The sequence below is a fragment of the Haematobia irritans genome, chromosome 1 (genome assembly GCF_050003625.1).
Source record: "Haematobia irritans isolate KBUSLIRL chromosome 1, ASM5000362v1, whole genome shotgun sequence".
NCBI classification, from domain to species: domain Eukaryota; kingdom Metazoa; phylum Arthropoda; class Insecta; order Diptera; family Muscidae; genus Haematobia; species Haematobia irritans.
Genome location: NC_134397.1, coordinates 99,965,456 through 99,990,795, shown reverse-complemented (window position 1 = coordinate 99,990,795; position 25,340 = coordinate 99,965,456). Strand labels below are relative to the sequence as shown.

At 39.2% G+C, this 25,340-nt stretch overlaps 1 protein-coding gene and 1 long non-coding RNA gene across 4 annotated transcripts in view; one reads left to right on the top strand and one right to left on the bottom strand.

Annotated features, from left to right (window-relative positions):
- Spc105R (Spc105-related) overlaps positions 1 to 24,519 on the bottom strand; it is a 78,293-nt gene extending 53,774 nt beyond the window's left edge. For all 3 annotated transcript variants that reach the window (XM_075291256.1, XM_075291257.1, XM_075291258.1), the window contains exons 1-4: positions 24,369 to 24,519; positions 24,211 to 24,311; positions 23,213 to 23,741; positions 19,356 to 20,515 (exon numbers count right to left, since the gene is read on the bottom strand). In XM_075291256.1, coding sequence (XP_075147371.1) covers positions 19,356 to 20,515; positions 23,213 to 23,741; positions 24,211 to 24,311; positions 24,369 to 24,395 — 1,817 coding nt within the window. In that variant the 5' untranslated portion in view covers positions 24,396 to 24,519. The remainder of the gene's footprint in view (positions 1 to 19,355; positions 20,516 to 23,212; positions 23,742 to 24,210; positions 24,312 to 24,368) is intronic.
- Positions 20,724 to 21,331, top strand: LOC142221503 (uncharacterized). The gene is made up of 2 exons (XR_012718071.1): positions 20,724 to 20,992; positions 21,050 to 21,331. It is a non-coding gene; the product is annotated as an uncharacterized LOC142221503 (long non-coding RNA).
- Positions 24,520 to 25,340: the final 821 nt, after the last annotated feature.

Sequence of the window (25,340 nt, the reverse complement as noted above, 5' to 3'; positions counted from 1 at the left end):
AAATATGAGCACTGTGCAAGATATCGAACACGCAGTGGAGCGGATTACTACGGCCTTCAACATTTCACTGAAAGCTGCTTGCCCTAGAGGAAAGCCAAGGGGGAAACATCGACCACCATGGTGGTCTACGGAATTAAGTAATATGAGGAAATCCTGCAGGAAGCTCTTTAACAAAGCAAAGTCCACAAGAGCTCCGGAGGATTGGGACACTTACAAGATGAATCTGAGAGAATATAAACGAGAACTGAGAAGGTCTCAACAAAACTCTTGGGATGATTACTGTAGCAGTATTGAGAATACGTCAGAGGCTTCCAGACTACGGAAGGTACTAGCATCCACTAACACCGCTCCAGGTTTCATTAAAACATCGGAGGGAAATTGGACAACGTCCAGTGAGGCGACGTTGGAGGTACTTTTGGACACACACTTCCCTGGAAATCAGACGGTTGAACCATGTTCCGGCGGTGTAACAGAGGCTCAGCGATCATTTCCTATCGAGGAAATTGTGTCGGAATCTAGAATAAAATGGGCTTTAAATAGCTTTGGACCATTCAAATCCCCCGGACCTGATGGAATTACTCCGGCGGAGTTACAGGCAGTGGCTGAAAGAGTTATCCCCTGGTTGACGGTGATATATAAACGATGTGTAAACTTAGCATATATTCCAGAAAAGTGGAGGGAAACAAAAGTCGTCTTCATACCTAAAGCAGGAAAAGCCTCTCACTCGAGTGCGAAGGATTTCCGACCAATCAGCTTATCCTCATTCCTACTTAAGACCCTGGAGAGGATGATAGACATGTAAAGGGTGATTCTTTTGAGGTTAGGATTTTCATGCATTAGTATTTGACAGATCACGTGGGATTTCAGACATGGTGTCAAAGAGAAAGATGCTCAGTATGCTTTGACATTTCATCATGAATAGACTTACTAACGAGCCACAACGTCGAATTTTCAGTGAATGGGCCCTAGAAAAGTTGGCAGAAAATCCGCTTTTTTATCGACAAATTTTGTTCAGCGATGAGGCTCATTTCTGGTTGAATGGCTACGTAAATAAGCAAAATTGCCGCATTTGGAGTGAAGAGCAACCAGAAGCCGTTCAAGAACTGCCCATGCATCCCGAAAAATGCACTGTTTGGTGTGGTTTGTACGCTGGTGGAATCATTGGACCGTATTTTTTCAAAGATGCTGTTGGACGCAACGTTACGGTGAATGGCGATCGCTATCGTTCGATGCTAACAAACTTTTTGTTGCCAAAAATGGAAGAACTGAACTTGGTTGACATGTGGTTTCAACAAGATGGCGCTACATGCCACACAGCTCGCGATTCTATGGCCATTTTGAGGGAAAACTTCGGAGAACAATTCATCTCAAGAAATGGACCGGTAAGTTGGCCACCAAGATCATGCGATTTGACGCCTTTAGACTATTTTTTGTGGGGCTACGTCAAGTCTTAAGTCTACAGAAATAAGCCAGCAACTATTCCAGCTTTGGAAGACAACATTTCCGAAGAAATTCGGGCTATTCCGGCCGAAATGCTCGAAAAAGTTGCCCAAAATTGGACTTTCCGAATGGACCACCTAAGACGCAGCCGCGGTCAACATTTAAATGAAATTATCTTCAAAAAGTAAATGTCATGGACCAATCTAACGTTTCAAATAAAGAACCGATGAGATTTTGCAAATTTTATGCGTTTTTTTTTTAAAAAAAGTTATCAAGCTCTTAACAAATCACCCTTTATCTTAGAAATAGCGTGGATTCAAGTTTGCTCTCGAAACGACAGCATGCATACTCGAAGGGCAGGTCTACTGAGACCGCATTGCATGAACTAGTCAGCTTTATTGAAAGCTCACTATCTGTCAAAGAATACACAATCGTGGCGTTTCTAGACATCGAAGGGGCGTTCAATAATGTCCATCCGAGCTCGATATTAAATGGACTGACAACTCTGAATGTTGATCCAGGTATACTTAGGCTGTTAGACGAACTTCGAATAAAGAGACGTATTTCAGCCACACTAGGGCAAGCAAACATACAAAGGTATGTGAACAGAGGCACTCCCCAAGGAGGAGTTCTATCACCTCTTCTTTGGAATGTTGCTATAAACAACCTTCTGGTTTCCCTAGAAAAAGAAAGGATAAAAGTGGTGGCATACGCAGATGATGTGGCGCTAGCAGTCAGGGGAAAATTCCCATCCACAATCAGAGATATTATACAGAGAGCTCTCCGGATGACTGAGAAATGGGCGAAAGATAATGGTCTTGGTGTAAATCCAGCAAAGACAGAACTAGTCATGTACTGCAAAGATCGTAAAACTCCCACGGTTAGGCCCATTTCCTTAGGGGGTACTGAAATTCCCTTTGGTGAGTGTGCAAAATACCTTGGCGTTATTTTGGACAGGAAGCTGAATTTTAGGCTTAATATTGAAGAGAGGGCGAGAAAAGCCACGGTAGCTTTGTACTCGTGCAAAAAGGCAATAGGGAAAAAGTGGGGACTAAAACCAAAAATTGTGCATTGGCTATACACTGCAGTAGTTAGACCTATAATGCTATATGGTGTTGTAGTCTGGTGGCCGGCACTTCAGAAACCGACTTGTTTAGATAAAGTTCAGCGTATGGCGAGCTTATGTATCTCAGGCGCATTTAGTAAGACAGGAACAGACTCCCTTAATGTCATGCTACATCTATTGCCTTTAGACATTTTGGCCAAACAGTCAGCTGCAACAACGGCTGTGCGGTTGCGCGAGCTATCGCTGTGGTCGGAAAAAATGTACGGTCATAGTTCGGTCCTCAAAATAATGCCAGATGTGCCTAACGTAGTGGATTATACCCTGGCAAAACCACTTTTCGACAAAAAGTTTGAAACTCTAATTCCCAACAGTGAGGCGTGGTGTACACAGACCCCGGGGAATAAAAGATATATAGATTTCTATACTGATGGCTCCAAATTGAATGGACAAGTGGGGTTCGGAGTATATTCTAAAGATCTGGAAATTCGAATAGCGAAAAGATTACCTAATCACTGTAGTGTTTTTCAGGCTGAAATATTAGCAATAAGAGAGGTGGCGAATTGGCTGAGAAGTAATGTTCCAACAAATATTGGCATTAATATATACTCAGACAGTCAACCTGCAATAAAATCCTTGGACTCTGTGTTCCTCAACTCGAAAACGGCCATCGACTGCCGCAAATCTCTCAATGAGATGGCTGAGCAGTACAATATTCACCTAATATGGGTGCCTGGCCATAGGAACATACCGGGGAACTGCGAAGCGGATGAGTTGGCAAGGCTAGGGACTACCTTACATATTCCAGGGGAACTGGAATTTGTTGGTATGCCCCTAGCTACCTGCAAGCTCATGCTGCGTGAGAAGGCTGTTAGGATGGCAAATGTTCGATGGGAGAATTGCAAGGGTTGTAACGACACCAAGCAAATATGGCCCCATTTCAACTTAAACCGCACACTAGATATGCTAATGTTCTCGAGACGTCAGATATGACTCCTGATATCTGCTATAACGGGTCGCTGCCTGATAGGCGATTTTGCAAAAACTATTGGCGCGAAGTATAATGACTATTGTATGAGCTGTCATGATGCGGAGGAAAAAGAATCAATTAAACACCTCTTGTGTGAGTGTCCTGCATTTTGTGTAAAGCGCAAGCAACTTTTAGGAGCATATAGCTTCAGATTACTGGCGGATCTGGAAAACGTTAACTTAAGCAGTCTGCTAATGTTTTTGGAACAATCTGGTTGGTTCAACAAAGAAAAATAATCAAGAAGGTTCAGCGGTTAAAACTAGAAGTGCCCATATGTAATAGGTACTTTTAGTTAATGTGGTATCACAATGGACTGAATAGTCTAAGTGAGCCTGAATCTTAATCGGGCTGCCACTTTAACCTAACCTAACCCAACCACTCCTACAGTTTATTTTGCGTACTAATTTGGTAGTTTGCAATAAGGCAGATGCCCCAACCTTTGTCACCAAAAACAGGCAAGAGATTTTGGACATCACCTTGGCCTCGCAACTGAATGAAATGATATCTGATTGGCAGGTTTTAGGTGAACATAGCTTCTCAGATCATCGCTACATCAGTTTCAAATTAGATGTTCATACCACCAAGATCATATTTCCGACAAATGTTAGGAAAGCTGTTTGGAATAGGTATAGGGAATCGTTCAATATGATGATACCGGAAATACCAGAGACAAATATGAGCACTGTGCAAGATATCGAACACGCAGTGGAGAGGATTACTAAGGCCTTCAACTCTCACTGAAAGCTGCATGCCCTACGGAGTTAAGTAATATGGTGGTCTACGGAGTTAAGTAATATGAGGAAATCCTGCAGGAAGCTCTTTAACAAAGCAAAGTCCACCAGAGCTCCTGAGGATTGGGACTAGGGATGTCAGACGTGCTCTTTTAAAGAGCACATGTGCTCTTTTTTACAAAATGTGCTCTTAAAACAAGACAGGCCAAAAGAGCACGCAAAAGTGCTCTTTTTTTGCATCACAACAAATATTAATCAAACGCGATTCAATAAATGGTAAAAGTAAACTGAAAATACGTAAATGTCGCACTAATAGATTTTCCTAGCCGTTATTTTCTAATTAAATAGTGTTTTACTTTATATATCTGAGTCGTATAAGATGTTGCTTCTTCACTTTGTATTCTGTTCTAAATGTAAACAAACTTCTTCAATAACGTTTTTCACAAAAACACCAAAAAATTACATACAGTATTGTAAGAAAATTAGCTTGAGTTGAAAGTGGGTTATTTTATGTTTATGGTATGAACTTTTTGCTATGTTTAAATGAATTATATTTCAATAAATTGGAATTAAATGTTTTTCTTTTATTTGAAAAAGTGTGCTCTATTCTTTTCGTATGTGCTCTTTTTATAAGCTGAATGTGCTCTTTTTGCCTCTTCAAAATCTGGCATCCCTAATTGGGACGCTTACAAGAAGAATCTGAAAGAATACAAGCGAGAACTGAGAAAGGCTCAGCATAACTCTTGGAATGTTTACTGCAGCAGTATTGAAAATACGTCCGAGGCTTCCATACTACGGAAGGTACTAGCATCCACTAACTCCGCTCCAGGTTTCATTAAAACATCGGAGGGCAATTGGACAACGTCCAGTGAGGAGACGCTGGAGGTACTATTGGACACACATTTACACAAATCAGACGGTCGAACCATGTTCTGGCGGTGCCACAAAGGCTCAGCGCCCGTTTCCTATCGAGGAAATTGTATCGGAATCTAGAACAAAATGGGCGTTAAATAGATTTTGACCATTCAAATCCCCCGGCCCTGATGGAATTACTCCGGCGGAGTTACAAGCAGTGACTTACAGAATCATCCCCTAGTTGTCGGCGATATATATAGGATGTATAAACTTAGCATATATACCAGGAAAGTGGAGGGAAACAAAAGTCGTTTTCATACCTAAAGCGGGAAAAGCCTCTCACTCGAGTGCGAAGGATTGCCGACCAATCAGCTTATCCTCATTCCTACTTAAGACTCTGGAGAGGATGATAGATATTTATCTTAGAACTAGCGTCGATTCAAGTTTGCTCTCGAAACGACAGCATGCATACTCGAAGGGCAGGTCTACTGAGACCGCATTACATGAACTAGTCAGATTTATTGAAAGCTCACTATCTGCCAAAGAATACACAATCGTGGCGTTTCTAGACATCGAAGGGACGTTCAACAACATCCATCCGAGCTCGATTTTAAATGGACTGACAACTCTGAATGTTGATCCAGATATACATAGGCTGTTAGACGAACTTCTAACAAAGAGACGTATTTCAGCCACACTAGGACAAGCAAACATACAAAGGTATGAGAACAGAGGCACTCCCCAAGGAGGAGTTCTATCACCTCTTCTTTGGAATGTTGCTATAAACAACCTTCTGGTTTCCCTAGAAAAAGAAAGGATAAAAGTGGTGGCATACGCAGATGATGTGACGCTAGCAGTCAGGGGAAAATTCCCATCCACAATCAGAGATGTGGATGGGAGAGCCCTCCGGATGATTGAGAAATGGGCGAAAGAGAATGGTCTAAGAGAAAACCTGCAAAGACAGAATTAGTCAGCTCTATATTAAATGCACTGACAACGAGCGTTGCCACAATGAATTTTTATTTTGGACCAACATTTTACCAAAACTGGACCAAAATTCGTACCAGCGGACCATTTTTTCCAAATTAAATTAACATAATTTAAAAGTTACAATTTTACTTCGATAGCAAAATTTTATTTCTATTAAAATTTTTATTTCTATTTATTTCTATTAAAATTTTTATTTCTATTGAAAATTTTGTTAAAATTTTATTTCTTTAGAAAATTTTGTCAAAATTTTTTTCTATAGAAAATTTTTTCAACATTTTTTTCTATAGAAAATTTTGTTAAAATTTTATTTGTTTAGAAAATTTTGTTAAAATTTTATTTCTTTAGAAAATTTTGTCAAAATTTTATTTCTATAGAAAATTTTGTCAAAATTTCTTCTAGAAAATTTTGTTAAAATTTTATTTCTATAGAAATAATTGATAAAATTTTATTTATTAATTTATAGAAAATTTTGTCAAAATTTTATTTCTATAGACGATTTTGTCAAAATTTTGTCCACATTTTATTTGTATAGAAAATTTTGCAAAAATTTTATTTCTATAGAAATTTTTGTCAACATTTTATTTGTATAGAAAATTTTGTCAAAATTTTAAAAATTTTGAAAAATTACCGATTTGACGAACATGGACCAAAATCAACCAAATTCCATTTGGTCCGACCGTCGGAGCAAATTTAAAATTTAATAATTTTTTGGACCAATTTTGGTCCCATCGGACCAAAATGGCAACCCTGCTGACAACTCTGAATGTTGATCCAGGTATATTTAGGCTGCTAGACGAACTGCTAATGAGGAGACGTATTTCGGACAAGCAAACATACAAAGGTATGTGAACATACAAAGGAGGAGTTCTATCACCTCTTCTTTGGAATGTTGCCATAAACAACCTTCTGGTTTCCCTAAAAAAAGAAAGGGCACAAGTGGTGGCATACGCAGACGATGTGGCGCTAGCAGTCAGGCGAAAATTCCCATCCACAATCAGAGATGTTATACAGAGAGCCCTCCGGATGATTGAGAAATGGGCGAAAGAGAATGGTCTAAGAGAAAACCTGCAAAGACAGAATTAGTCATGTACTGCAAAGATCGCAAAATTCCCACTGTTAAGCCCATATTCTTATGGGGTATTGAAATTCCGTTTGGTGAGTGTGCAAAATACCTTGGCGTTATTCTGGACAGGAAGCTGAACTTTAGGCTTAATAATGAAAAAAAGAGTGAGAAAAACCACAGCAACTTTGTTCTCGCGCAAAAAGGCAAAACAGTGAGGCGTGGTGTACACAGACCCCGGGGAATAAAAGATATATAGATTTCTACCCTGATGGCTCCAAATTGGATGGACAAGTGGGTTTCGGAGAATATTCTAAAGATCTGGAACTTCGAATAGCGAAAAGATTACCTAATCGCTGTAGTGTTTTTTAGGCTGAAATATTAGCAATAAGAGAGGTGTCGAATTGGCTGAGAAGTAATGTTCCAAAAATTGTTGGCATTAATATATACTCAGACAGTCAACCTGCAATAAAATCCTTGGACTCGGTGTTCCTTAACTCGAAAACGGCCATCGACTGCCGCAAATCTCTCCATTCCAGAGGAACTAGAATCTGTTGGTATGTCTTTGGCTACCTGCAAGCCCTTACTGCGTGAGAAGGCTGTCATGATGACAAATGTTCGATGGGAAAATTGAAAGGGTTATAACGACACCAATCAAATATGGCCCTATTTAAACTTGAACCGCACACTATATATGCTAGTGTTCTCAAGACGTCAGATATCACTTCTGATATATGCTATAACGGGTCGCTGCCTGATAGGCGAATTTGCAAAAACTATTGGTGCGAAGTATAATGGCTACTGTATGAGCTTTCATGACGCGGAGGAAAAGGAATCAATTAAACACCTCTTGTGTGAGTGGCCTGCATTTTGTGTAAGACGTAAGCGAATTTTAGGGGCATATAGCTTTAAATTACTGGCGGACCTGGAAAACGTTAACTTAAGCAGTCTGTTAATGTTTTTGGAACAATCTGGTTGGTTCAACAAAAGAAAATAATAGAGAAGGTTCAGTGGTTAAAACTAGAAGAGCCCATATATAAATAGGTACTTTTATTGAATGTGATATCACAATGGACTGAATAGTCTAAGTGAGCCCGAAACTTAATCGGGGTGCCACTTTAACCTTTTTGTGAAAGCTTCATACACTATGGGGAAAGGAGTTTTTACAACCCCAAAAAAATTATACATGTTGTTGTTGTTGGAACAGTTTATTGTGATTTCATCCATTTTTATGTTATACGCTCTGGTACTTCAGCTTGTGCCCAGATCGAGAAACTCTGCGGCTAAGGTGGGGTGCGTCCAGAGTGATCTGGTGGTAAGTCGGATTGGTTTAGCAGGGCAAGAGAAAGGATGACGCGTGTCGTGTGGCCCTTGGTTGCAAATTGGAAATACGTCAGCTACGCTGCTATCAATTACTGATAAGTAGGAATTGAGGCGGCTGCACTTGCCTGATCTTAATTAGGCTGAAACTAACCTAGTCTGCCGTGGGAGGTCTCTTTCCTCCGGTGCTATGGTCGGTGGACGGACTCCTGGTACGCTGCTTGATCTAGAGCTGCATAGTTTACCACTGACCGGCCAATTGCCTTATAAGTAGTTAACAAGGTTTCTTTGTCCGCACCCCAAATACTGCCGGCAAGTGACTTGAGGACCTTGTTTCTACCGCGGATCTTATTACATATTGCAGTGGCATGGGCAGATGGCCTGGAAAGGCTGTCGAATGTTACCCCGAGTATCTTGGGGTAGTTTACTGTCGGAATTATTTCGCCATCGGCTCTAACATTCAACTCCCTACGCACTTCCGCCGTCCATGTAGTAAACAGTGTGGCTGAGGATTTGGTGGCAGATATCCTCAGATTTCCAGCAGTGACATAACAGGTAAGATCAGCAAAGTAGACGTTTAAACGATCGCAAATGTCATCAGCAATGAGCCCGGATGCCATGATCGTACAGTCGTCCGCATATGATACAATCTCGACGCCGTCAGGAGGGGGTGGAATCGAGGACAGGTAGAGGTTAGATAGTGCCGGAGATATCACCCCACCCTGGGGAACTCCCTGTTTAACTCTAATGTTTTTCCCTGAATTCCACGTACGACTGGCGTCCACACATATAATTCAGAACCCAACGTTTCGTTCCTGCCGGCATGATCGTATTCTCGATGTCCTCGGATAATGTGGCATGATTGACCGTATCGAATGCTTTCGATAGGTCAAGCGCCACGAGGACCGCCCTATGACACGGCTTGGGCTGATTAAGTCCCCTATTGATATGTGTCGAAATGCCATGTAAGGCTGTCGTCGTACTATGTACCTTACGGAATCCATGTTGATGGTGGGCAGCTAGAAAATTCTCCACAAGTAGGGCCTCAAGTGTCTTGGCTACTGGCGAGAGAAGGGATATCGGTATGTACGATTCACCTTTACTCGAATCTTTGCCTGGCTTTAGTAGTGCAATCACCCTTCCCATCTTCCAGACATCGGGTATAATGAGAGATTCCAAGAACAAGGTGCTTCAGCATTAGCATTGAAATTCCGTCGGGGCCCAGCGCCTTGGATAGTTTCGCGCTGTTGATGACATTGGTAACTTCGGCTGCGGTAAATTGTGGTGTGTCATCGGCTCGGAGACCACGTATGCGACGAGTGGCTCTCCTTTTCGCTCTATCACTCTCGGGATGCTCGACAAACTGTCGGTTGAAGTATTTGGCGCATCTCTTCGGATCAGTCACAGTCGCGTCGCCAAAGGTTACTGAAATCTCATCATCCCTTGTAGCGGGGTTTGAGAGGGCTCTCACTGTTGACCACAATTTACCTGTTCCTGTGCCTAGGTTACATTGCTTCGGGTGCTCTAACTATGTGTTCCGCTTGTGCTCGTCGACTATCTTACTAATCTCTAGATTCAGTTCCCCGATTCTACGGTCAGCAGGATTAGCACGACGGCGTACATCACGCTCGTCTGCGAGTCCCGCCGCTTCAGCTGGGAAGTTAGGCCTCACTTGGGCAATTCGACCAGCTGGAATGAAGCGAGCGGCTGCTGCGTTGATATCCCGGAACGCCCTCTGGGCAACATGAACATGAGAGTGGGCGGCAGCTCACTGAAGCGGCTATCTGTATATTCTCTGTTGGCTTTCTTTTGGTTTATGAACGTCCAGAGTTCAGAGGTTATGAAATCCGTGGGTCGGTTAATAGTGAGAATTATGGGGAGGTGGTCTGAACCCAATGAAATGACGGGTTGCCAGGAAACGTCATTTATGAGACCAGGCGAGGCTAAGGATAAATCTGGCGAACTGCTGCAATCACCCATAATTCTCGTGGGGGCCTCTTCGTTCACCGCGCAAAATGTGGAGTCATCTATCTGCTCTGCCAAAGCTATGCCTCTCTGGTCATTACCCAGGAGAGAAAGCCAAAGTTCGTGGTGGGCATTAAAGTCTCCTAGAACCGATGTGTTATGCCCGCACAACAGCCACTCAATTTTTGGGCTATAACCTGGAGCACAGCTACCCACCGACCGTATATACACATTGTATAGCTCTATCTCGGCAGCCAAGACTTGACTGCTACCCCCATACAATCCATGTAGGGGTCACTAGTGTCTAGCACAAGTGGGATAGGCCTATACTACACGGTGTAATATGAAAGCCAGGCCACCATCTCGATTCCAAGTGCGATCCTTACGCAGCACATTGTACCCATCACAATGGCGCAAGCTACAGGTCTCATTTGGCTTTGTCTCTTGGATCGTCGCGACTTTGATCCTCTTCCGATTCATAAAATCTTCTATTTCGCTAATCTTACCTCAGAGCCCATTGCAATTAAATTGCAAAAATGATGCACTTTCCGGAACTGGTACAACAATATTCGGTGTTAAATGCTGCGGCGGAGAATATTGTTGTGCGGGAGATGTCGGGGGGTCGCATAGTCTGATGACCCACTGCTACTATTACTGGCACAGCATCCTGCCACGTAGTCAGTATGACTATACTCCCGTAGCGATGTTAGGCCGGAACAATTCCGGAAGTGCACCCATTCCGAGCACCGGTTACACCTCACCGAAACCGAACGATGGTGAATTTGGTTTCGGCAGACCGAACAGTACCGTGGTCCGGGGTTCTGCTTTATCCCGGCTCGGACCAAAACCAAACGGAGAAGGTTCGCCTTCTCGGACGAAACTACACGTACACTGATATGACAGCCGCTGGCCGATCAGTTGGACCCATCGGGTCAATCCGGTACAGAGAACCGACCGCCGTGGGATTGAAAAATGATGCGTATGTAATAATTAATATGTATAGAAATGTAAGCCAATACGCTAGAGTAATTAGGAGACAATTACATCTGTGTAACATCAGCTGTTGAGCTAACTGCAGCCAATATAAAAAATGGCTCCTTTTCCGGGAGGGATCACTCACTTGTTACGTAGACAATTAAAAAGGGTTATAATAAGAATTACATTTAAAACCTTGTATAAAACAAACTCAAATAAAATCACACTAATAAAATATCAGGTGTGGGGTACGCCTTTTGAGTTCTAATTAAGCTTTTGGTATATAACCAACGGATTCCTGTGAAATATAAGGATTAAGTCGGTTGAAATGGACTTGAGACCAAGCCGACATGTAATGCTAGCAGCCTTAGAAAAGGCAGGAGTCATGTTTCCAGAAACTGCCACCTTATCTCAACTACGTTCACTATATGCTGCACTGATATCTGAGGAAGCTGACGAACAAGACGTTCCAACTGATGTAGATGGGGAGCCTGCTGGAGATCAATCTAATGTTGAGAAGCCTATAAATACTGCTGCAACGAACAATACTGCCGTTAGTGTAAATGATGTCCAGCAACGCTGACAGACTTGAGGCAACTGCAACTGCCGCCCGAGCTAATGCCGCTAATGCTAAAGAACAGGAGGTAGTGTCTGATGCTGTTATGTACAGGGATGACACGGTAAACTCCGGGGTAGTCAAGCAGCAGATCGCTCTATAATAGCTGCAACAACGCCAACAGTTAATATCGATGGCGAGCAATCAAATAATCCCAATAAACACAGGATGAGCGTTTTTCAAATGCAACAACTTTTCAGTTTGAGGGTAAATATAATTTTCAACATAAATTCAACTTGACTTGGAATAGCTCATCTTCAATACATCTTCAAATTGTTTGCGAATTACTTCCAATTTGCCAAACTGTTGACGAAATCTTTGAAAAGGTGTTGAAGATAATATGAGAAAACTTTGACAAAACACTACCCTAAAATGCAACGAAAAAACCATGTGGTTTTCAATACTTATTTGTGCAACAAAGTTCGTGGTCAATTGCAACAAATAAAAAAATGGAAAATTTAAGCAAATAACCAAATAGTTTATAAAAATAGGTAAGTGAAAATAAAAAATGAAATAAAACTTTAAGGAAGTCACTAAATGTATATCTCTTTGCAGAAAACTAAAATTATGGATTCTACGTTCTTGAAAACATTAAAAAGCTGACCAATGAAAAAATGGTGGGCAATTAACTGGAACTGCTTCAAATAGTTTATAGTAATTGGTACGTCAATATGAAAAATTAAATCAACACTTTAAAGAAGTCACTAAATTTAAATCTCTTTCCAGAAAACTAAAATCTTTGGATGCTACATTCTTGCAAACAATAAGAAGCTGACCAATGAAAAATGAGTGGCTTATCGACAAGAAAAAGTTTCCAGAAACGTTACAAGTGCAACCAATTAAAATTGTTAAAAACGACAAATTGTTGAAATCAACAACTTCTGGATGAAAATGTGCATCACATCGTCAGTTTAATTCATATGCTATTATCAGTTTAAAATGGATATTTTGTGAATTCCTTCTGCGGGAAATCAATTCTAACAAGCGGTCCAGTACGTTCCAAATTTAAAATGGCCCCTAATGTTAATAAAAGGAAGGAACCAATAGGAAGGAAATCGAATTATCAATGCAAAAGTGTTTACTAATAATGTTTAAGATATTTAAAGTTTTGTTGTTTGTTTTTTTTTTTTTTTGTTCTTATTTGTTGATATGTTTAATAAGATTATTATATATCAATTGGTATTGTAGTGTATTATGTAGTGTAGTGTATTATTATATATTTTATTTTGATGAAAATGAATAAATTATACAAAATGCATAGACTTTTGGCTTTGACTTTCAATTTGAAGTGGGGATATCATTCATACAAATTCAGGTTGAAAAGTATTTGCAACGATGTTAATTTTGAATTTGACTCGCATCGAAAATTGTTTGACAAATTATTGAGTAGCGATGCATTTCAATTTGAGGATAACACTTGAGATATTATTGCTAATGTGTTGAATTTCACTTTTGAGGGTAATGTCTGTTTTTTGTTGAGAACGCGATTTTCTCAACAATTTCTCAACTTGAATATTACCCTAATCCTTTGAAAAAATGTTTGAAAAATTGTTGAAATGTAGCATTTTTCAAACGTTTGTGTTTATTGGGATGCGTCTCAAGAAATACAACAATTGAGAGCTCGGTTGGAGATACTGAAACTCCGGCAGCAAATACGCGACCTGGAAGAATCTGGACGCACAGCAGAGTATCATCGCCGCATCGACCTGGCTGAGTTGGATGCAGCAGTCCCAGTTTTTGATGGCGATAGTTATTTTGATATTGCAAAATGGTTCTTGCAATTCGAAGATTTTGCGAATATCTGTGGTTACTCGGAGAAAGAAAAATGTGTTGCCATTAGACGGCGAATAGATGGAACTGCAAAAACTTATGTCAACAATCTAGGCCTGGTGAATTATAGTTATCTCAAAGCAGGCTTGCTGAAAGTTTTTAATAGGTCAGTGTCGAGACAGCAAGTTTATAGACAGCTACGAGTCCGTACCTTGAAACTAACATATGTGGTGCCTATGCAATCAATCGCTGCTAAATCTGACATTGATGAGCAGGAGCTTATTGATTTTATAATCGATGGTATACCTGATTCATCCAATGCCATAACATGTCTGTTTGGGGCTTGTACAGTGGACGAGCTACTCAAGAGAATGGACCGTTACGAACAAAGACGTCATCAAGTGCGGGTTAGTGCCGCTAAGCTGCCCAATCCTCAACATCCAGGAAAGTTGCTGGTAACAAGACGAAAACTGCTGCCAATGAGAAAAGTGTTGTCAACATGGCAGAAGTTCATTGCTGTAATTGCTCACAGTTTGGACACTATCAAAGCCAGTGTGAAAAACCAAAGCGACTCATGAGTTCGTGTTTTTATAGTGCTGAGGTTGGTCACTACCACCAAAATTGCCCCAAGAAGGGAAGATAGCCGTCGCTATAGTAAACAGCCTAGAAGAGACGTTCGATGCATTCCAGACGGTAAGTGTTGATTTCATTAGACGAGGTAGGCACACTGATTTAATAAAATTATTTTCTCTCTTTGATACCGGTAGCCCCGTTAGTTTTATTCGAAGATCGTGTGTTCCATTTTTGATAGAAAGTAAACAAATATTACCATTTGATATAAATAATGAGAGAGAAATCAAAGTTAAGTCGAATCATGTTAATGCGAATGATGTTCTGAAGAGAGTAGAAATGTTGCACCAAGTTAGCACAATTGTTTCTGAAGACGACGATATTAGTACATTAGAAATTGTGAATGAGAATAAAGAGTGTTTGGAGCTGTTGCAGACTATTTGTGCGCTTGAGGCTGAAGAAGAGGTAGATGTCGATGTCAGGCTAGGTCTCGTGGAATCAGGTATGGTTAGGAAAACTATGGAGGAGAGTTATTACAGTACACAGGTTCGAAGGAGGGCTCTGGACTATTCTATGAGAATAAGATTGGTGAACGATGAGCCGGTCTATTGTGCTCCGCGGCGACTTTCGTACCGGGAACGTGTTGAGGTAAAGTCGAAACTTGAGGAACTACTTCAAAAAGGGATTATTCGCCCGAGTGATTCTCATTACTCTTCTCCGGTTGTGTTGGTGAAGAAGAAAATTGGTGAATTTAGGATGTGTATAGACTACCGATCTCTCAATAAAATCACATTGAAGGACAGTTATGGTTAGGTTAGGTGGCAGCCCGATGTATCAGGCTCACTTAGACTATTCAGTCGATTGTTATACCACATTGGTGAACTTCTCTCTTATCACTGAGTGCTGCCCATGTTAAGCTCAATGACAAGGGACCTCCTTTTTATAGCCGAGTCCGAAAGGCGTTCCACATTGCAGTGAAACCACTTAGAGAAGGTTTGAAACCCTCAGAAATGTCACCAGCATTACTGAGGTGGGATAATCCACCGCTGGAAAACTTTTTGGTGTTCGGTCGAAGCAGGAATCGAACCCACGACCTTGTGTATGCAAGGCGTGCATGCTAACCATTGCACCACGGTGGACAATTATCTATTGCCTATTATTGAAGACTGCTCATTCACATTAGGCTCGAAATCTACTAAAAGTAGATTTGAAATCCCTTTTTTATAAGGCAAATGACAGTTGAAATCTAGTTAACGTAGATTTTGGAAGTGTAATGTGAATGAGGTATTAGATTACTTGGGGAACAAGAAATTCTTTTCGACACTTGATTTGGAGAGTAGTTTTTATCAGATTCCCGTCCATGAGGATTCTATACTGCTTTTGAGACGCCATTGGGGCAATTTGAATATTGTCATATGCCTTTCGGCCTGAAGAACGCAGGTGCAGTTTTTCAGCGCTTTATCAATATGGTTTTGAGGAAATTTATTGAAAGTGGAAAGATAGTGGTCTATCTAGATGATATAAGCACAGCTACGGAGACTTTTGAGGAGCACGTGCTTATTCTAGCTGATGTTCTTCGTGTACTGAAGGAAGCAGGCCTGAGCCTGAATATGAGTAAGTGCTTACCGGGAGTTAGATTACCTGGGTTATCGAGTTAATGAAGAGGGCTATTCGAAATTACCCTGTCCCAACGGACCATAGCGAGCTCGAGAGGTGTATGAGTCAATTTTTTTTCTTTTGTAGACGATTCGTATTTGACTTCTCCTGTAAGGCGAGGCCATTGACAAATTTGCGAAATAAGGAATTTACGTGGACTGATGAATGTGAGGTGGGCTTCTATAGGTAAAGCGCCAGTCTTGGCGGTATATAATCCGACACGCGAAACTGAACTACACACGGACGCTAGTGCAATGGGTTTTGGTTCAGTTCTGATGCAGAGGCAGGATGACGGCAAATTTCATCCGGTGGCATATTATTCCAAATGCACATCAGCTGCAGAATCCAGGTATCACAGTTTCGAACTCGAGACTCTGGCAATCATTTATGCCCTTAGGAGGTTTCGTATATATTTAGAGGGAATTTCTTTCACAATCGTGACTGATTGTAATTCAATGGCCCTGACACTAAGTAAGAGGCTAATTAACCCGGTGATAGCAAGGTGGGCTCCCGAGCTTGAGAATTTTGAGTATAGCATACGGCATCGCAGGGGGAGTTATTGGCTCACGTGGATGCCTTAAGTAGGTCCCCTGTTATGGCTATTGTTGATGGTGGAGATGTTGACTTTAATATACAAATAACTCAGAATAGAGATAAGGGATATGCGGGATAGATTATGCGGGATAGAGGATAAGGGATATGCGGGATAGATTAGAGGCGGAAGAGGTGGTGTCATGTTTTGGAAAATGGGCTAGTTTTCCGTCTAGGAAAAGATGGACGCAGATTGTTATGGGTTCCGAAGGAAATTGAGGAGAATATTATGAGGATTACTCATGAGAAATTCGGTCATTCCGGAATAGAGAAATGCTTGAAACAGCTGCGTAAGCATTATTGGTTTCCTGATATGAGGGTTAAATTGGCACGTTTTATACGGATTTGTTTGAAATGTATTTATTATTCGCCTCCCACATGCAGGAACCTGAGGAATTTGTATAATATAGAGAAGATACATTGCATATCGACCATTTTGGTCCTTTGCCACTGACAGGTTCCAAATGGAGACACATTCTAGCAGTCGTGGATAGCTTTACGAAATTTACCAAATTGTATGCGGTTAACTCCACCAATTCAAGAGAGGCAAGCAATGCTCTTAAGAAGTATTTTGATGCGTATAGCCGCCCGAGATGAATTCTCCAGATTTTTAAGTAGCCGGAATATAACTCATGTGAAGACGTCGGTGGCTTCGCCAAAATCAAATGGCCAAGTTGAGAGAGTGAACCGGGTGATAAAGGTCATGCTAGCTAAGTTGTCGGAGGCGGATGGACATATTGACTGGGCTGAGAAACTTCCGCAGGTAGAATTCGCCATTAACAATACGGTTAACAGTTCCACCGGCCACTCCCCTAGCAAACTATTATTCGGAGTCGAAGAAAGGGGCCATATAGTATATGAATTCGCGGAACATGTCCAGGAATATTGTAGGGAGCGTACAGATATTGATATTATTAGAAATGAGGCATCAGAAGCTATAAAGAAGTCCCAAGCGTACAATTTAGAGCAATTCAATAAACATCATAAGGCTCCAAAAACTTTTAGTGTCGGAGATTTGGTAGTTTTGACCAACATTGATAACTCACCGGGTGCAAACAAGAAACTCATCCCTAAATACCGAGGCCCCTACGTAATCCAGAAGCAATTGGGCAACGAACGTTATGAAATCTCTGACATTGAGAATTGTCAAATTACACAAATACCTTATGTTGCAATTGTGGATTCTTCTCGTCTAAAAAATGGTTGGAGCCAAGTAATGATCTAAGTGATGATGATATGGAGTCTGAAAGCAACACTAGTGTTTATGAAGACTATAAATTTCTAGAAGATGATTTTTTGAATAAGGACTGACAATCGAGGTCGATTGTATGGTCAGGTCGACCGAAGTGTAATGATTAATATGTATAGTGTAAGCCGATACGCTAGAGTAATTAGGATACAATTACATCTGTGTAACATCAGCTGTTGAGCTAACTGCAGCCAATATAAAAAATGGCTCCTTTTCCGGGAGGGATCACTCACTTGTTGTTACGTAGACAATTAAAAAGGTTATAATAAGAATTACATTTAAAACCTTGTATAAAACAAACTTAAATAAAATCACACTATTAAACATAATATATTCTTCGGTGTCTTGATTTTATTTAACAGCGTTTCCAAAGCGGAAACAATATTTTATACGCTTTTCCGATGGTTTAACGAACTATTGACATACACCATTATAAGGTGTATAGATTGTTTTTTTTTAGCTTTTGAATTTGAATTGGATTTACCAAATCTATAATAAATCTACAAAGAATCCAATTTCTAAAATCAACAAATAATAGATGTATCTCACTACTAGGGTTTCCTTTTTCCCGGACTTTTTCCTTTCCCGGGAAAGCGGGAATTTTTTTCGAATTTCCCGGGATCCCGGTTAAAGGGAAACTTCAAAGGGGAACTTCAAAATTCATTTTCGGAATAGTTTTCAAATAGCATGACAATAAAATTCATTTTTCATTTATTAACATAAAGCAATCTGTAATTACGCCACTCCACCCTAATAATGTATGCCTTTGTTCCATGAAAGAACAAGTTTTTATTTTATTACTTCCCTCATATCAACAGTAATACCTCCATTACTCATTAAAAATATTAAATGCTTTTTAAAAAGTTCAATAAATTTGTTTAGCGAGCTTTGTTTCTATGCGAACATATGTAGCTACATCCGTTCCAAGTTGTCTGATCGTACTTCTAAGACCATATTACCGCCAAATTTGATCTGATTGGAAAAAGTACAGGAATCCGTTCAATATGATTATACAAAGACTAATATGAGCCACATGTGCCAGACGCAGTGGATTACTGGAGAAACTCTTTTCCGACATGAAATTTGGGTCTCACCGCACCCAACACCACACAACACACATTCTTCAAACCTCCCACAATGTCAGCTGTTCTGACTGACATGTGAGAACACTTTTTTCCGATTTCTGAAAATATAAACTGTTTATTTTTCTGCAATGCAATGCAATGCAATTTGTATACAAAAACTATAAACTATAAACAATAGGTTTGTGCCGGGAAATTTACAATAGACTGTGAAGAAAAAGCAAAAAATTCCCGACGGATTTTTGTTAGCAGTTAATAAAGAAGAAAGCATTTCTCAAAAGCTCGTTTTAAAGACGAACAATATATTTCAGATCGGATAATGATAGCTATGGTATACATGAGTATTTGACAAAAAAAGCTTAAAAATTAATATTTGAAGAATACAATCTTACCCAATTTGTACTTCATTATACGTTTCGTCGTGATTTTTAGTAAAATCTCTTCGAGTACTATTGCGAGAATTTGTTTCATCGCCAATTCTTGCTTTTGCCAGAAAACTTGTGTTATCCAACAAAAGATCATCAGCTTGGGAAAATCGGCATTTCATATTAATTCTTCGATCATTCCCTTCTTTAAAGACGGAGAATTCGCTAGAATAGGGCACGGTAGAATTGTTATGGTTGTTTGAAGTATTATGATCAGTTGCGATTTCATCTTCAAAAAACAAGGTTTTTCTTTGTTTAGACAAACGTGAACATGAAACCTCTTTTGGTTTTCGATCTGTGTTTGGAGTTCTAGGAAACAGTTGTATTTTTCCTCCTTCAAGCTCATCATTGAATTGCTTGATATTGTACAATTTATACTCGGCTGGTATTAAAGGGGATGATGAACAATCTAGTAATATAGAGCTGTTTATTGAAAAATCCAAAGTGCTTTTGTTTGAGTTGATAACAGGAGTGCATATATTTTTATAATTTTCGTTATTTTCCTGTTTAGATTTATACCGCTGAATCAGATTCGATTTCGCTTGGCCCGTAATAGGAGTGCAAATTTTACGAACCACTAATTTGGGATGACGATTATTTTTATGCGACATATCTAAACATGGATCAGTAATGACAGGAACAGACCCATCTTTGATGTTCTCTCCGAACATAATTGATTTTTTAGGCTCTTGGTTACAATTATTCGTGAATTTTCCCACAATTTCATTTGATTTTATTGTTGAATGCTGATCACCGTTCGAGCCAGTATTAATATTTTTAAACTTTTCATCGCATCCAGTAAAAATGTCTTCAGAGGTTTGAAGTGCTGTTAATTTATTTATTTTTTCTATGAATAATTTTGACTCTTTTTCAATGCTTGTTTCTGTAGGTGGTATATTCTCTTTGCCGGCCATTTCCATTGAAATTTCCATTTCTATAGTTTTGCAGTGATTAAATTTCTCCGATGGAAAAGAAAATTTTGGTTTAAGTGTTTCACTCATGTGTATTGTAGAAGATCCGTAATTGTCATTACTTGTAACATATTCATTTTTTGACGGTATGGATTCATTCATGTATATGGTCTCCCCATCTTTTTTGACGTTATTTAATTGTTCAGTCAAATTTACCTGAAATCAAAAGCACACAATAATATTTATAGAAGGCCATTAATATATCCTCAAAGATATTTAGAAATTCCATCTGAAAATATAGTGAACCAATGTCAATAAAAGGATAAACATCTTGAAGGGTGATAGGTATCCTATGGTAGGATCAAGAACAAAGAGGAATGATTCGAGAAAATGTGATTTTAAAAAATTCAGCAAATAAGTTGGCTTGCGGCTCAGGATCATTCAATAGCATATAATTGGAAAAATATAATAGTGCAATCAGCCAACATGAGCGTGTCGATAATACGGACCGTAATTATAGTCAAAGAGTGGATTTTTCAACTTTTTCAAAAATTTTATATATTGTTACTTTAAAATTTTCATCTTTTTCTACATTTGGAATAGTCGATCTTTCGACACTTCATACCCTAAAAAGAGCGCAACATCTAAAAGGAGTTGAATAGATCTTACATCAGTTTCCAAAAAAATTTTGGGGTATAATTCAAAGCGCCAATGTGTTTAAATTGAGAATTGACGAATGTTTACTTCCAGAGGATGAAAAAGTTTAAACCTAGGCCCTTATCGCCAGATATATATCGGCTAGACTAAAAGCACATTTATGGAGACCCTGACTATACAGCTGTTGGCAGCCAATATTAACGCATAGTTGGAACAGATGGTGTGTGTGGACCATTAGCAATGCTTTATGTATCAATTCTTAAAAAACGATAGAAGCAATTATTCGCATACTATGGACAATATTATTTAGTATCGAAAAATTATGTCAATAACATTGAATACAAAATAAATGCTTGGGTATTGTGCTTGACTAAACCTTTGTGTTGCTCTTATTTGTGGAAGGATGCAGAGTATCAAAACTAATTTACTCGGCCAACAGGTATATGCCTCTTGTTGAATAGATACACCATTTTTAATAGAATTGTTTGCCGTAAGTACAAGTTAAGACGATGGACTGTATTGCGTTAAAGGATTTGTATTGTTCTTTATTATATCTATATTTTTGTGTCGTTAACTGTTTTCTTTCACTTTAAAGAAAGTCATTTCGGCTTGGTTGTAAAATATAGTTATGGGCGATTTTAACATGAACCTGTTTAATGTTAGTGCTGCGTCTGATGTTAGGTCAGTATGTAGTAGATATGGACTATCTATTGTCCATAACTCGATTCCGACACACTGGGACCCTTCCCACAACTCTACATCCTTTTTTTTTTTCTTATAAGTGATTTTAACAGATTGTTATTCACTGGCCAGACTTCTGTTCCATCTCTATCTCACCATGCCTCACATTTACCTCACATTTACATGCATCGAGTACAAGAATTATGATGCTATCAGTATTGAGGGTTTAAAGTCTCACATAGATGATTTTGATTTTACGTATTTTTACTTCACCAATGATGTTAATGAAAAGCTTCACGTTTTGAACTCCTTATTGAAAGTTCTTTTTAAACATGTTCCTACTGTTAGTTTTCGAGTTAGCGCAAAAGGTGACCCGTGGATGAGGAAAAGAGATGTAGTAATTGCTAGACGTGGCCGTGACACTGCCTATCGCGCATTTCGCAATGAACCTTCTTTGGAGAATAGGGCATATTTCTGTAGGAAGAGAAACAATGCAAAGTCACTGTTCTTCATAATGTTTGTTGATGACTGTGTGGATTGCCTAGATTTGAACGTGGTCAGACCCTACTTATATGCAGATGACGTTCAGCTAATCTTTACTGGCTTTAGGGGAATTCCACTTGTTCTTGAGTCAGGGATTAATGATAATTTGCGGTCTCTTTCGGGGTGGTTGGCGGATAATGGTTTTGTTGCCAATCCGGATAAGACTAAGGCGGTTATGTTCCGTACCGGTCATCGTTTGTTTTCATACCCGTGGATTCATATGTGTGGTACTGATATTGAATTCGTTGACAGTACTAAGTGTCTAGGGGTGATGATTGATGATTGTTTGAATTTTAGTCACCATATTGATTATGCTTCGTCCAGGGTCACACTGGGACTTAGGAAATTGTACTGTTGTGGACTGAATTTGCCTCTTCCGGTGAGACGTATGATGGGTTTTGCGTTCCTAATGACTCAGGTGAACTACTGCCTTGAATTGGTATTATGCACTCAACACTATAATAGACACAGGATCAGGTCCATCGTCAATGGAATAGTCCGTTTTGTATACGGACTTCGTAGATTTGATCATGTCAGTGACAATGTTAAGAAATTCCTAGGATGTAATTTCGAACAATATGTTTCATTGCGTAAATTGATTTTTTTCTATAAGGCTATTCAGAGATCGTTACCCGCGGATTTACTTTCGAAATTTATTTTCTCCCACTCTGTTAGGAACCCACAGATTAACATACCTCGGATTTCCTGTTCTACATTCGAGAGATCGTACATAGTGTCCGTTGCTAAAATTTGGAATTCTCTCCCGATAACACTCAGGTGCTTCAACTTTACTCAACTTTACATATTGTTCTTTAATTAAATAGTAAATTTATTTTAGATTTTATATAATTAATTAGTTATAGAGGCAATGCGCTATTATTGGCCTTTCTGGCTTATTGTATTGTCGTAAATAAAAAAATAAAATAAAAAAATGATTTAAATAAATAAAATAAAATAAAATAATAATGCTCATTATATTGCATTTATGACCATTATTTTCATATTTTTCTAAATAGGGTATATTTTACTTACCTCTGGCATTGTTTCACTATAAACATTAGACTTTCGTTTAATACAGTTTGTACTATTATTTGGAATATCCATTCTCGTTTGCATGTCGTTCATGAAATCTACTGTTTTCTCCCCAAAATATATCGATTGTGTGTGAGGCAATAAAAGCAATGTAGTGTCGTCTAAGGAAAAGCTACGAATGTTTTCTGCATGAGATAAACATGAATCTTTCTTCTCCCTTGCATATTTTTTTTCGCTTTCACATAACATGATATCCACGCTGTGTTCAATATTAAACGTAGTGTTTTGATATGGAATGTTGATGAGATCTCGCGTAGAGCAGAGATTTGCTTCTTTTTGGGATTCATTAATGGCGGCTTGTGGAATATGCGAAACATTTTTGGGAGTTGTTCTATTGTTACTTTTGTCAGCAACTATAGTCGTGCCGTCGGTTGAACCAAATTTAGAATCGAGATCTTCACCATTCATACGATCTGATATTTCATACGAGTTATCCCAATTTTTAGGTTCCTCCTCTACATGAAATTCCCTAAAATTCAATGCGTTATAATGATCCATAACGATATTCTAAAGGCCGAAACACAATGAATAAAAACAGGCATAAGCTTTAGCTTTTTCCTTTGCTTTAAAGAGGCTTTAGTTTTTTCAACACACATAGAAAAGCATAATTGTCTCTTCATAAACATAAACAAACTTATATTTCTATATGCAAACCTGGAAGCAACAAATATTTTTAACGTCGAAAGCAAAGCAGTCTATAGAAGCCGAAAAAGTTACATTTTATTTAACTTATATTGAAGCTTCGGCACCAAGCTTATATTTATTGTGCGCACACGCATATAACTATGAACGATTCAACTTTTTCAAAGCAATGAAATAAGCGAAGAAGTAATCCGCGTGTTCATTGTGTGTCGGCCTTAAATGATTATAAATGAGAAAGCTCAAATATGGACTTTTTCCTCAATGTATTTGAAGTTAGATTTCTGTCGAAAACATACCTCACCAAATGTTTACCACTAAAACTTATCCGCCTTTTAAGAAGCGGTGTACAGCTGTATGTTGTATTTTCTTCATCTCTCATATACACTGATTTCCGCAACTATAAGATTTAGAAATAATTTAAGAAATAGACGAATAATCACATATGCTTGCTTACAGAACTTCTACGCTTCAATTTTTCCATATTTGATGAACTTTAGTTTAAAAATGCAGGACGCTCGTAAAAATCGTAAACGAATAAGTTGGCGGCATTGATGTTTTGAATTTTCCATGAAGAGAGAGCTCACCTAAATAAATATGTACCGAACTCAATACACTTATGCGCTTTACAGACTATCAGTTATTCCGGACGACAGTGTCGACAAAATCCCATATATTGTGCACAATATAGGTTAAGTCCGAAGCAGAGAATGAAGCCGACCCATTTTTGTCGGCGGCAGCTAACACTAAATTTTTGCCGCCCGCGATAAAAAATTATCTGTTCGGCGGCCCAAAATGATCTATTATAAAATCAATTTGAAGTTTTCCGCATTGTAATGAGATTAGTTGTACAACCAATCTTACAATCAAATTTACATTTCATTCAAATTTTTTGAGCTAAATTTTTGTAAAACTATTATAGCAACTTGATACTAATTGATTGAAAGTGGAAAATTCAACATTTTGGCAAAAACTATAACAAATATTGTTAAATTTTTCTGATATAAATCAATATTTTAGATTAATTGGCGGCTAAATTTGAGTCGAGATGAGTCGACATATTCGGCGGCGGAATCGACTGCTAAAAACGAGTCGGCGACAGCTAAAATCGGCGGCGCGACCCGGCGGCTTCATTCTCTGGTCCGAAGATATAATCGATACTGCTACATGTTTATGGGATCGATAACACATTTACCGATTATTTAGTCATCGCCGACAAGTCGTATCGATCCGACACATTGTAATGCGCTTTAGAGACGATCAGTTATTCCGGACGGAATGTCGGTGTTTGTAAAGAATCTTACAGTGTGTCGGATCGATACGACTTATCGGCGATGACTAAATAATCGGTAAATGTGTTATCGATCCCATAAATATGCAGCAGTATCGATTATGCCTTCGGACTTAACTTATAATGTGCATAATATAT